The sequence below is a fragment of the Gossypium raimondii genome, chromosome 2 (genome assembly GCF_025698545.1).
Source record: "Gossypium raimondii isolate GPD5lz chromosome 2, ASM2569854v1, whole genome shotgun sequence".
Lineage (NCBI taxonomy): Eukaryota > Viridiplantae > Streptophyta > Magnoliopsida > Malvales > Malvaceae > Gossypium > Gossypium raimondii.
The window spans coordinates 28592093-28606311 of NC_068566.1; the positions used below are offsets into that span (position 1 = coordinate 28592093).

Genomic DNA, 14219 nt, shown 5'->3' on the forward strand with positions numbered 1-14219 from the left:
AAATGATAATATTTTAGTATTTAATGGAAAAAGAGAGTTCACCCATACTCATGAGCAGGGTTCAATCCACAGATTCTCCCGTGTTGGTGGTTAGCGTGAGTCTATGCGAGTTTGAAAATGTATTGTATAAATTTAATGATAGATCTATTTTAATTTTTATTTTACTTCTATTTGCGAAGTTTTTTCTTTTCTTTTTTTAAGTTTATCGAGAATGAATTAATTAATTTCTAAGTAGCCAAAGTTAAAATTATTTAGGGTGAGCGTTTGATCGAATCGAGTGAAAAAAAGATTTAAGTTAATCAAGTTGACGAGTTCTATTTTATCATCTTAACTCGATTTGAACTTTTTTTGAATCGAGTCGAGTGAAATAAAATTCGAGTTAAGTTAAATTAAGTGAAATTGTTCGAGTTAAATTAAAAAATTAAACATGTTAAATTAAAATCTTGTTACAATATAACTAATTCCATATTAGAGCAAATAAATTAGAAACCATATATATTTGAAATATTTTTCAAAGCAAAATAAGAAGAAAAAATACTTTAATATGATAAACTTGAATAGTTAATTAACTTATTTAGGTTCCAAAATTATTATTTTAGAAAAAATATTTTTTAACTTTTTAAATATCCTTTAGAACTTTTTAGAATTTTTATTTTTAAATTTATAATTTTTAGAAAATATAAATATTGGAATATTTTGAATTTTAAAATTATTTTGAATTATTTTGTAATTTTGTTGAGAGACTAATTTGTTCATTTTAAAATTTGCAATGACCAAAAAGATATTTACACAAATCTGTTATTCAAATTATTCGAGTTATTTGAATTATAAAATTTAACTTGACTCGAACATAAAATTAAAAAAAAAGTAAATAATTCGACTCGATTTTCAAAAATCAAATTTTTTATTACTTTTTCTAATCAGAATGAATTTTGCTCCCCTAAAAACCGCAGGAGCACTGGATATCCATAGCCGTATCACTCTTGAACATTCAGTTCCCACCGCCAGTTCACAAGACATTCAATCGGGTTCATTCCAAGTTAATCTCATATAGAATCCCAAGCTGGAACTAAAACCCTACCTATCTCCATATACCTCCATAACAATGATCTCTACATATCAAGCTGATTCTCTAAAATGGCCACCACAGAAAAAGTTTCTCCGCTAAGACAAGAAATGTACCTTACTTCGGGAAGTTGTTTCGATATTGCACCATTTGAGCAATTTAGAAACACATAGCTTTCAGGATATTCAAGCTTAAAAGGAGTATCAGAGAGGTTAAGACCCTTAAGGAGACGCCTTGGGGTGCAATAATTAGGATCGTTGATCCATATACCTTGATACAAATAGACTATGAATTCACCGGTAAATGTAAGGGTGAGAATTGCTTTGGGCCAGTTCTTTATTGCTTTTGAGAAGTGCTTTTGAGAAGTGCTTTTCAGAAGTGCTTTTGAGAAGTACTTTTGAGAAATTTGAGTGTTTGGCATTGCTGTCAAAAAGTGCTTTTGAAGAATAAAATGTCCATTTTAGACATGAGATTATAAAGTAACAAATATGTATTTAAATAATGTTCAAATTAGTTAATATTATGACATTTTAGAAAAAATATAAAAAAATAATTTATTATAACTTATTGTTAATATTTTATTATATAATATTAATTTTAAATATTTCTAAGTAATTAATATTAATTATTTATAAATTTTAATTAGAATATATAAACTATATTTAAATATTTAAATATAAAATTAAATATTTGTAATTAGATATTGACACGATTGTATTATTATAAAAATTATTTTTATTTTTAATTAATACTTTTAACACATTTGTATTATTTTATTTTAAAATGTATTTGAATACATAACTCATATTATATACTAACATAACATAGAAAACATAAACCTAACAATTAAAATATTACATATATTTGGATTAAAATTTAAAAAGGGATAATATTTATATACCAAATATAAATACTAAAAATTTGTCAATAGCATTTACAATTTAAAATGAATTTATTAAACTAGATGCTATATTTGATAAGCATATGAAAGTGATTTGGTTAATACAATACTTATATTTGATAAGCATATGAAAATGAAAGTCGAGATTGTCTGATGAAGAACACAAAGAGTGAGCAAAGCGCTTCCTCGAGAAAATAAGGTCCACCAGACAATGCCATTTTTTGTTATGTTCATTCTGCTTAATGCATATCTAGGCTGGACGAATTATGTACTGAAACAAATAATTGGAGAAACGCTATCCATTTAGGTATATCAGCTTAATTTCAAGGACAGAAAGACAAATCATTAAAAGAGAATTGCCCCATGTAATTACTTTTGTCAAAGCCTAAACATATATAGCTCTTTTACAATAATAACTTTAAGGTTTGAATGGAACGTTATTACAAGCTATGGCAGTATTAAAAGCAGAAAGGCATGTTCTTTGGCAAACGTGCAAGCTTGCTTCACAGCAAGAGCATCCATTCCATCCACCTAGAAGATATGAAACACATAACAAATAGAATTGAAGTTAAAAATACATCAATGTCTACCGTCGGAGAAAAGGAATTTTAAGCATGCATTCTCCTAAGACATGGTTTGTCAAAAAAAAATTACGCTTCTTAAGTCGACGGAGAGGTTGTTGCTTTAAAGTTCGCTAGAAGGCATTCTTTTGCATCAATGCCTTACACCTTAGAAGAAAACAAACTTAAATATTGAGAACCGATAGTATAAGGGAAAAATCCTTGAGATTACGCTTTTCGAAACTTCATTCAAACGTTTAGTTTCTTATATAAAAGGATAAGAGAACAAAACAACAATATAAAACCAGCAGAAGCATCTCACATGGCCCAAAATCACAACTATCATAGTTTTTTACCATCCACTATCACTCTTACGACATTTACTGGTCATAGTCACTTCGACATCACATACATCTAAATCCTCATTTACTTAATAATCATAATAACAATACTAAATAACCAACAAATTATAACCACTATTTATCTCTCAGCCAACCAAGTCTCACCTTCAAACCACGAGCATAATCCCCACGTTTGTAGTAAGCAGGACTCTTTGCGGCTCTCCACTCAGCCTTCCCCATACCATCTGTTACATGAAATAAATAAAGTCCACAAAAATTTAATAGACCAATAAAATTTCATTCCAATTCAAATTGCTCACAATGATTATTCTCGCAGACCAAAATTGCAGGCAGATCCCAAAGTGCAGAGATGTTCAAATCCTCAAACAACTGCCCTTGATTAGCAGCCCCATCACCATATAAAGCAAAGAATACAACACTCTAGGGGCAAGCAGTGGTAATCAAGAGCATGCAAGCATTAAAAGAAATAAGAATATAACCAATAATATCAGCAAAAACTGAATCATCAAGACAGAGGGGAAAGACAATTTTCTATATCTTCATCTACAAATTGTACCACTATAAAATCGGATTTCAAGGTCAAGCTTCTTGTTTTCTAGATCAGTTCCTAAAAGAAGTGTACAAATCGGAAAAAATTCTTCAAAGAATGACACCTACGAGTCAACTATACTAAAATAGCATTACATATATCATAACAATGTCCAAGATATTAGATATAAAGTAATGCATTATGTAAACACAAAGCCATAAGCAAATTGGTCGCCACGAAGCATTACAAGTGTCACCAAGGCGTTGTGACCAAGATAACAACAACTTCACTATGCCCGAAAAAACAATTAAACGAGCATTAGAGTGAAGCATATGCTAGCAAAAGCAACACTAGAATACTTTGAATAAACAAAAGAATGCAACTGTTACGACTTACATTTGTTGTTTCAAATGCTTCTAATTGAGGAGATAATCGGCTATGATGTCAAAGATGGAAACACATGTGCACTTACACTTGTTTGAATGCTCTTCAAGATTTCTTTCGTGTTTCCATTTTACCATCCAGTTCGAATAAGTTGATTCAAATGCTTCTTGTGACTGCCATTGTAGGATTTGTGAACTGATTAGAGGCTCTATGAATATCTCATAGCATACCATTTTAATATAAAAACTAATTAGAAAAACACAAATTGGAAGATGTATATTCATTAAGAAAACTTCAACACTACAAAAACACTCTGCAGCAAAATTTCCAAGAAAACATTTCATCAAATAATAAATTCAATGAACTTAAACGAAAAAAGAATACACACTGGAGGAGTAAGTAGAAACGAAATCTTCCGCTTTTGGAAAGACTAAAACCAAAGTCTTTTAGTTTCTACTCGATCTCACTGTATATGGAATTAATTAAAAGGCAACTTTCCATTAACATGAATCACAATTACTTTGACTAGCCAAATCCTCTTTTAGTAAAATAAATAAACTTCATGGCATTTTCACAGAAAACTGCTTCAGTGAAGCTTTTGACCCTAAACCATGATAGAAAGTGCAACGAAGAGAGCATCTGAGACAGAATCCAGATGTTTGCCATATTGAGTTTTGTGACCCAGAAAAGATCAGAGAACGAAATGGCCTAGTAATTAGAGAAGGAAAGGAAAAAAATATGTTCGTCAAATTACAAAGCAGACAGCATGAATGAGGTAATTGTAGAAGTTAACATCAAAATGTAGAAGTATCGATTTTGTTCAATAATGCAGAAGCAAATAAATCAAAAGTGGCAGATGCAAATACATAAGGTGCCCAAACGAAATCCAATTTCATACCAATTTCATCAACTGAAATGCAAATAAAGAAACTCACCGGCGGAAGAGGAACAAAGAACCAGAGGAAAAGAAACAAAGGCAAAGAACTTTATATTTCAGGCAAAGAACTAGAGGGAAGAACAGTTTTTGGGGGAGAAAAATGGAAATTACCAGCCAAAAGCACTTTTGGCTGAAGAAAAGGAGAAAATTTTAACTTCTTCATCTGGAGAAAAGGACTTCTCCGATGGTGATTTTTTTCCGAAATGGAGGCCGTTCTTCGTTCCTTTTAAGAGAAAAGGACTTTTCAAAAAGTCCTTTTCTAACGCAAAGGAGAACGGGCCCTTAGTCTGATTTTTTGCGTGAGAGATTGAAACGAGGATAGCCACAACGATCAGGTTGATTGCTAAGACGAAAAGGAAAGTGAATCCATCGATCCCCACATAAAAAACTGAACAAATTCCAGCGCTTGTTGATGGTTGAAATGATAGTAAAATGGAAACGACTATGAAGAAGATGATTTGGAAAAGTGCCATCTAAAGTGGTGCTAAAGTGAAAGCTATACCAAGATCTTGTTGGATTTTTAAGCTTTCATAATGGTAAGTAAAAACAGAAACGTTAAAAGAATTTTTTTTTATAGAAACATTAAAAGAATTTTAATTATATATGATCTAAAGAAAATGAGACATGTCATTTTTATGCTTAATGGGAATGGGAAAGCAAAAGAATTCTATAAAAATTTTATGGTAAATTACACAATTAGTCACTAAATAATGGGTAAGTTTTGGTTTTGGTCACTTAGCTAAAACAAGTTACAATTTGTCATTGAACTATTTGAAAGTTTTCATTTAAGTAAACTGAACTATTCAATAAATTTTATTTAAGTCACCGTTGTTAAATTTTTTTTAAAAGAAGTTTCATCAGTGAGCTCCAAGCAACGATCTGACAATTGATATAGTGGATCAGTATCCATCGATGAGTAGAACAATATATCTTAGCTTAGATCCTAGTCGATCTAATGGTCAATGTTGGAGATTGGAAAAAAAATGTCTGAATTTTGGTTCGCAGATTCATAACATCTAAAGTTGTTTCATGAAAAAAAATTGAATTGTAGAAAAGAAGGGAAAAGAAAGCTTTCGATTGGTGCAAACAATATAAATAGAGAAAGCCATATAACATCGATTTTAACAGCCCAATGACTTAAATGAAAATTTTTGAATAGTTTAATAACCAAATTGTAATTTTTTTTAGTTAAGCGACCAAAACGTAAACTTACTCATTATTTAGCTACTAACAATATAATTTACCCAAACTTTTAACGCGTTTTAACTTTTTTTTGGTCATATTTTATTTGTTTAATTATTTTTATGGAATTAAAAAAAATCTGTGGTAGGATTCCTGGCAAATGATGAACTTGGTTTATTTGGAATTTTAATAGGTCAAAGAGATAGAAAAATGAAGCTTTAGATAAAGCTAAATAAGCAATCAAGCATGTCAAAGAAAAAAAAATCTCATACACCACGTATAATACAAACATATACTATAACAAAAAAAACCCCGAAATAATTATACAAAATTAATCTTCTATAATGGTGGTCTCGATGAGAAAGCTGATGTGGAACGGGTGATCAAACGAGCAGAGTCATGATCCGGCGTATTGCGACAGACAGGGCAAGCTGCATTTAGTTTAAACCACTCATCAATGCAATTAGCATGAAAGTAGTGATTGGAATCAGGTATGGTTCTTATTGTCTCTTTGGCTTGATATTCCGATAGACATATTGAACATGTATTATCATTAGGCCTTGGAAGCTCGAAGTTTTCACCCAGCAATGTAATTGGATAGGCTTCGATCCTTGAACCATCGAGACCATTTACAGTAATATCAGCTAATTGCTGCTCTTCAGTCAAGCTGGAGATTTCGGCATTTGGCTGGTGGCGATGGTCATAACAATGGACTCTAATGTTGTAATAAATAATACACACCGCAATCAAGGAGATGGGTGTTCCCACGATGAAAATCACAGCATATTTCGTACCGCTTGAGAGACCTTGAAAAAACAATAAATGTTTGAGCATGAAGTTTAACAACAAAATAAACACGGTTTTGTTTGAGACATACATACCTCTTTTCTTTCTGGAGCATTCACCATCGCCATTTTCTGACTCGCAATTACTTTCACAGTGATTACATGGTGGAAACACGCAATAGGGTTGTTCCCATGTTAACAGAATATCATCAATATAGTTCGTCGGCCAACCTGGACTGCGAAGGGGGACCGAAATCTCTGCTAGCTCTAGACATGAACTCAACGGTGTCGACTGATCGTAAAAGATTTTGGGTATACCCCAAACCGAAAAGTTCATACCAGTAAGGCAAGAAAAACTTATTGCTGAAGGATAGATGGTTGAGATATTGGATTGGGTGGAACAGTTAAAAAAAATATGTAGATCCGAGGGTATAATGACATAAAAGGAGTACCGGAGAGATCGAATCCCTTAAGAAGGCGTTTGGGCATGCAAGGATCAGTGAGCAGTAAGTAGGGAGTGGAATAATCGATGGTTTCGACCCCGAAGTCACCGGAAGATGGGAAATGATCGTTTGGTCTGGCAAATGGTATCTGCTTCTGCATGAGACTGAGAGGTTGAAGTCGGGATGGCCGCAGCAATCGGGTTGATTTGTGAGCCGGAAAGGGTACTCAACTATAACATTGCTGCATGAAACCGCGGAGCAGAGTTCACCATTGGTCAAAAATGGTTGAAAGAACGATAGTAGGATGACGACGACGACGATGAAGAAGAAGTTTAAAGGGTCCATTTAAGGAATCAAGAAAAGATTCACGTTAATGAACAAAAAGGAAACTAAAGACGGAAATAGTGTTTGCTTCCCTGGGGAATTAACGCCTAAGTTACTCGAGCATCAAATTTAGACAGATAATCCAATTCAACGAGACAATTAGAAAGTTGATGCTTTACTCAAGTATATGAGATAATACTTAATCACTGTTAATTTATTAACATTAAATAAAATAAAAAATTATAGACTCATAAACAAATATTAATAATTTTATTTAAAATAATTAAATATCAATTAATTATAACTCTTATAAATAAATGCTAATAGCTATTATATTTAGAATCTTGAGAGTTTTATATTTATTCCTAATTAATTATTATGTAATTGTACTTGAATAAGATTCTTAATATTTATTTATGAATCCTTTACTACAAGAATGGTCGGTTCCATATTGAATATTTAGATTCAATTATATAATAACATTAACATTTAAGTTTTAAAATTATTCTTTTATATGTAGTAATAGAAAAGAGGGTGTAAATTAGTCATTGACATTTGTATTAATGAATAAATGGTAATTAGTAAGGAGCTATAACTAAAAAAAGATGTCAATTCCCTTTGTTTTTTCTCTACGGAATAAGGAATTTTATAAAAAAATTTCTGTCCTGTCTTAATTGCTTATCTTCATCATCGAATTTTCTAAAAAAACTATGGTAGGGTTCATGGAAAATGAAGAGTTGAGCCTTTAGATAAAGCTAAATTAGCCATCAAGCACGTCAAAGAAAAATAAAATAAAATTTCTCATCCACCATGTATAATACAGACATATACTATAACCCCCCCCCAAAAAAAAAAAAAACCAAAATATTTATACAAAATTAATATTCTATAGTGATGGTCTCGATGAAAAAGATGATGTGGAATGGGTGAGTAAATGAGCAGAGTCTTGATCTGGTGTACGACGACACACAGGGCAGGCTGCATTTAACTTAAGCCACTCATCAATACAACTAGCATGAAAGTAGTGATTGCAATCAGGTATTGTTCTTATTGTCTCTTTGGCTTGATATTCCGATAAACATATAGAACAAGTATTATCATTAGGCCTTGGAAGCTTCATGTTTTCACCGAGCAATGTAATTGGATAGGCTTCGATACTTGAACCATCGAGACCATTTACAATAATACCAGCTAACTGCGGCTCTGAAGTGAGGCCGGAGATTTCGACATTTGGTTGGTGGCGACGATGATCAGCACAATGGACTCTAACGTTGTAATAAATAATACACACCGCAATCAAGGAGATGGGTGTTCCCAGGATGAAAATCACAGCGTATTTGGTACCGTTTGAAAGACCTTGACAAAATATAAATGTTTAAGCATGAAGTTGTACATCTAAATTTAATGAAAATGGTTTTATTTGAAACATACATACCTCCTTTATCTCTGGAGCATTCACTACTTGGACAGTAGTTACATGGTACCGTATGGCAATGGGGTTGTTCCCATGTTAACGGAATATCATCAATATAGAATGGCCAACCTGGATCGTGTTGGGGGACTGAAATCTCTGCTAGCTCTAGACATGAACTCACCGGCGTCGACGGATCGTAAAAGTTTTTGGCTATACCCCAAACCAAAAAGTTTATACTACTAAGGCAAGAAAAAAATAAAGCTGAAGGATAGACGACTGAGATATTTGAATCGGTGGAACAGTTCGAAAATATGTAGGTTCGAGTGTATAGGGGCTGAAACGGAGTGCCGGTGAGATTAAATCCCTGAAGAAGACGTTTGGTGATGCAAGGGTCAGTGAGCTGTAAATAAGGATTGGAATAATTGATGGTGTTGACCATAAAGTCACCGGAAAATGGGAAACTGATGATGATTTGGTTTGTGGTTGTGCATAAGAGGTTGAAGTTGGGATCGCCGCAGCAGTCGGGTTGATTTGTGAGTCGGAAAGGGAAGTCAACTGATACATTGCCGCATGAAACCCTGGGGCAGAATTCACCGTAGGTAAAAAATGGATGAAGAAAGAACGATAGGAGGAAGACGAAGAAGAAGTTTAAAGGGGTCATTTAAGGAATCAAGAAAAATCACGTTAATTAAGAAACGAAAGCTAAAGACGGAAAAGGTGTGTTCTTTCCTTGGGAAATCAACGCCTAGGAACAGAGAATTGTTGTTAAGTTGGAGCATAAAAAAAAGTTATACAGATAATCCAATGAATTAGGAGGCCGATGATTCATTGTTTGTTGACTTCGTCCCCAATAGCTAAGTTTTAGATTATATAAGCTTTGTTTATCAAAAAAGAAAAAATAAGATCCAATTTGTACCGATTAAGAGCATGAAATGGAAATTCTTACTAATAAAATAATTAATGCAAATGTATCCATTTAATGACTTAAAAATGTAAAAAGTTAAAGGTAAAAATAATAGATGGTGTGTAATTTAAAAGTAATTGTACATTAAATCTAAATTAAAAATATTTTGACACATTACATAATGTAAAACTTGTACATGAAATGCGAAATTCCCCTGCCTGCCTGCCCCTATCAACTACGCTTTTGCCCCCAATGCTAGTCATTTTCCCTTCGTCTTATATGTACTAATATATATATAAGAATAAATTTCTTTTCATTGCTACTATACTTTCTTAATTTAATCTCTTGCCATTATAAACAAAGGTTATTTGGGATTTAATTTTTTTAGTTTATCTATACTCTATATGTAATTAAAAAAGGAATTCTCATTCCAATTTATTTATTTTTTCACCATTATAAGATAACTTTAAATTGTAGATTTGATCCTCTACTATGCTCACATTTGAGATTTAGTCTTATATTTTGATTTTACATCATTTGGTCCTCTAATTTTACAATGACATTAGTTAGTCTTAAAAGTTAACATCCTTATTTATTCTAATTAAAATGGTGGGATGATTTTTTAAAATACTTTTCTAACATATACAAAAAAAAAAAAAAAAGAAAAGAAGTTGGCCTTAACATTTTAATTAAAATATTTAAGAGTATCAACAATTTATATCTACCACAATATTCTTTTATGATTTGATTTAATAAAGTTTAAGATATATATATATATATATATATATATATATATATCAAAATGATTGTTTTAATTAAATCTAATTAAGTAATTATCTATTTACACGAACGAAGCGGACTATTTATTATTTACGTATTATGAATACGGTGGATCAATTTATACAAAAATATATGTAAATATGATTGTGGGGAATGAAACTTAAAAGGACCTCTTGCATCTAAATCTGTATGTATGTATGCATGATTGAAAAGGATGTTTTGATTGCAAAATTTTGTTATATTTCATGCAAGTAATTTTAAATGATATAACGTTTTCACAAAAAAATTCACAAAAGTGGCAGCATAGTAGAGGTGATCATGGGTTGGGCTACGTGGCCCAGCCCAACCCATAATCACCTCTACAGCATAGTTGGTTCGTTGATAATATATTAAATATTATAAACAACAAGTTTGTATAAACTCTTTCATATTATCATACTAATTTTAAACCTATGCTATACAAGGAATACTTATTTCATTAAATATATATCACATAAATGAATTTAACAATTTTTTTGTTAGTTCATACTTATAATGTTATATATTTTCTACAAAATGTGTTTTTATATTGAAGTACAAACCATTTCTAAGATATATCTTAATATAATTTTTAGTCTTTAAATTTGGTAATTGAGTCCATTTTGGTATTTGTATTTTTCTTTTGTCCACTTTGGCACATAAACTTGGCAACTAAGTCCATTTTAATTTAAACTTAGCAAATGTAAAAGTTTGTTAACATAAAACTCATATTGTACCATGTTATCACTTGAAAAGTATTATTTTTTTATTTTCTTTTTCAAATGATAGCATGGTACAATATCAGAATATCACTTCATAAATCTTGATAGACTCTTAGAGTACAACATTTGTTTTGTTCATGCATGGAGAATTAGGAACTAATTCCATTTTGATCTATAGGTGGAAAGAATTAGGGGTGAGCGGTTGATTGAATTGAGTCAAAAAAATTCAAGTTAATCAAGTTGACGCATTCTAACTCGATTTGAAATTTTTCGAGTCGGTCTGAGTGAAATGAAATTCGATTCGAGTCGAGTTGAGTTGAGTCGAGCCGAGTGAAATTGTTCGGGTTAAATTAAAAAGCTAAACATGTAAAATTAAAATATTGTTACAATATGACATGTTTTTGTTTAATCTTGTCGATAACTTGATTCTTATTTGCACTTTGATTGTTTTGTAGGTATGTTTTTGATGTTGTCGACATTGCTAAAAATCTGTTACCAATAAACTTCAATATTCACCCGATTGTAGAGTCAGATTGAGGGGAATGGGCTTTGAGAATTTATTGAAACTCACAAGCCCTTTAAAGAAATTTCTATCTCTTATAACAACAATAACTGATATATATAATATAAAAGAAAGATGTTTTGTATTTGGACGCGAAAGTTCTATTAAACTATTTATGGGTTTAGGGGATGTTTTGAGAATTACTGGATTACTAAGAAATGATTTTCCAGTTATAGGAAATGAACAAAATGTAAATTTAAATGACTTGTGTATAGAGTATTTTGGCATTGACGAGTGCCTAAGCCCAATGAAAAGTGGAATTCGTCTGGCTTGGCTCAAAGAAAATTATGGGCATTGGGATGAAAATCTTGTTCTTGAAGGGCAGGAACTTGACCACTATATTTGGGCAATTGTGCTTTACATCATAAGGTCTATCGTACTCCCTTCTAGTGATGATGTGGTAGCTCCATTTTATCTAACATTTTTAGGAACATTGATCAAATTGGAAGTTATGCATGGGGTGCGGTCATGCTAGCAACTCTACACTGCAGCTTGGAGAACCATAAATCAAAGGGACAAGATCTATTTGGAAATTTTCATTTTGTTACGGTGAGGATAGAAGTTATATTTATAGTTTCATTTTTTTAGTAGATTTTCTCTTTATTTCATGTGGATTAACATTTTATTTTCCTTTGTTGTAGGTGCTTATATTGGAGGGCATATCGTGGGTTGCATCTCGGTTGCTCCATCCTGCCATTGAATAAATAAATGCAATTGTCATAGTTGAAAATAAGAAAAATTGTCCCAAGGACTTCCCTTTGCTGGTTGGGTGGCATGAAAGGCTGATTACGCCATCCAAGAAGCATAGAAGTCGCAACATGGTTTTTGAATTTGATGAATATTTCAGAAAGTTATGGCCAGCTAGAGTAAGTGAAGTCATTTTATTCTTTATAATGATTTAATTTTAACTCTTTCAAATGACTTTCTTATTTTTTTTAGTCTTTTATATTTCAATGTTTCAAATAGGTTGAATGGACCTTCGAAACATGCTTTGACATCATTTATATCTATGGAGAAGGTAATTCTCCATGATCTTCCTGTCTCGGAGCAAAAGCAACTACATGTATCTTATCATTTTCAATCCAAGATGGGTTATATCTCTACTATTCGCAAGAAACATGGTAAATGTAAAAAAAAATCTAGGGGAAGATAGAAGAGAGATTGGACCTTGGTACATGAAAATTTCATGCCAGTCTGGTGTGATTGTTGGCGATGTTTGTATATTGCAGGTAATCCTGAACTTGTGTCTCCCTTCCCCCTTGCCCCGTGACCCTCTTTTTTTTCTTACTTGTTGCTTTCTTTGTATTCTAAATTGTTTTTGGAATGTCATAGATGAAGAAAAGGGGGGCTTTCAAAATCAAGAGGAAGAGATAGCAGCTCCACACAAGAGCATGATGGGGAAATAGGTAAGTTGATTTTTTTTTACTTAACCTTAACATGGGGATTGTGTCTAAATGAGAGACATGGGGACTCTCATTACAACTTGCTCTTTCATTTTGATAATGTTTGATAGATATTTTCCAAACCAAATTCACTATCTAATATTACTTGTTAGATTTAAGTTATTTAAATTTCTGTAGAGAACTTAGATCAGCTCTAAAATATAGAGGATGATCAGTTAGGGCATGATAACCCAATGCAGCAACAGGATCACCAGTTGGGGCATGATGACCCCATGAAGCAACAACAACAGCAACAACAACAGATGGATCATGAAGATCCGTTGGGGCATGATGACCCCATGAAGCAAGAGCAGCTGATGGAAGAGATAGCAGCTCCAACACAAGAGCATGATGGAGAAATAGGTAAGTTGATTTTTCTTCTTTACATAACCTTAACATGGGGATTGTGTCTAAATAAGAGACATGGGGACTCTTATTACAACTTGCTCTCTCATTTTGATAATGTTCGTTAGATATTTTCTAAACCAAATTTACTATCTAATATTACTTATTAGATTTAAGTTATTTAAATTTTTGTAGAGAACTTATATCAGTTATAGGATATGGAGGATGATCAGTTGGGGCATGATAACCCAATGCAGCAACATGATCATCAGTTGGAGCATGATGACCCCATGAAGCAACGACAACAACAACAACAGATGGATCATGATGATTCGTTGGGGCATGATGACCCCATGAAGAAGGAGCAGTTGATGGAAGAAATAACAGCTCCAACACAAGAGCATGATGGGGAAATAGGTAAGTTGATTTTTCTTCTTTACATAACCTTAACAAGGGGATTGTGTTTAAATGAGAGACATGGGGACTCTTAATACAACTTGCTTTCTCATTTTGATAATGTTCGTTAGCTATTTTCCAAATCGAATTCATTATCTAATAT

At 32.2% G+C, this 14219-nt stretch overlaps 2 protein-coding genes and 1 long non-coding RNA gene across 3 annotated transcripts; all 3 read right to left on the reverse strand.

Annotated features, from left to right (window-relative positions):
* Window positions 1-2405: 2405 nt before the first annotated feature.
* LOC105788224 (uncharacterized) lies at window positions 2406-3586 on the reverse strand. The gene is made up of 3 exons (XR_008190823.1): window positions 3189-3586; window positions 3034-3113; window positions 2406-2498 (listed from the first exon to the last, which is right to left on the reverse strand). It is a non-coding gene; the product is annotated as an uncharacterized LOC105788224 (long non-coding RNA).
* A 2674-nt stretch (window positions 3587-6260) lies between these two features.
* Window positions 6261-7494, reverse strand: LOC105789575 (putative RING-H2 finger protein ATL21A). Its single transcript, XM_012616948.1, has 3 exons — window positions 7159-7494; window positions 6803-6998; window positions 6261-6727 (listed from the first exon to the last, which is right to left on the reverse strand). Exons 1-3 carry the CDS (start codon window positions 7492-7494, stop codon window positions 6261-6263), a joined length of 999 nt encoding a protein of 332 aa, XP_012472402.1.
* An 865-nt stretch (window positions 7495-8359) lies between these two features.
* LOC105788222 (putative RING-H2 finger protein ATL21B) lies at window positions 8360-9698 on the reverse strand. Its single transcript, XM_012615000.2, has 2 exons — window positions 8909-9698; window positions 8360-8829 (listed from the first exon to the last, which is right to left on the reverse strand). The coding sequence occupies exons 1-2, from the start codon at window positions 9546-9548 to the stop codon at window positions 8360-8362; spliced, it is 1110 nt and encodes a 369-aa protein (XP_012470454.1). The 5' UTR covers window positions 9549-9698.
* Window positions 9699-14219: the final 4521 nt, after the last annotated feature.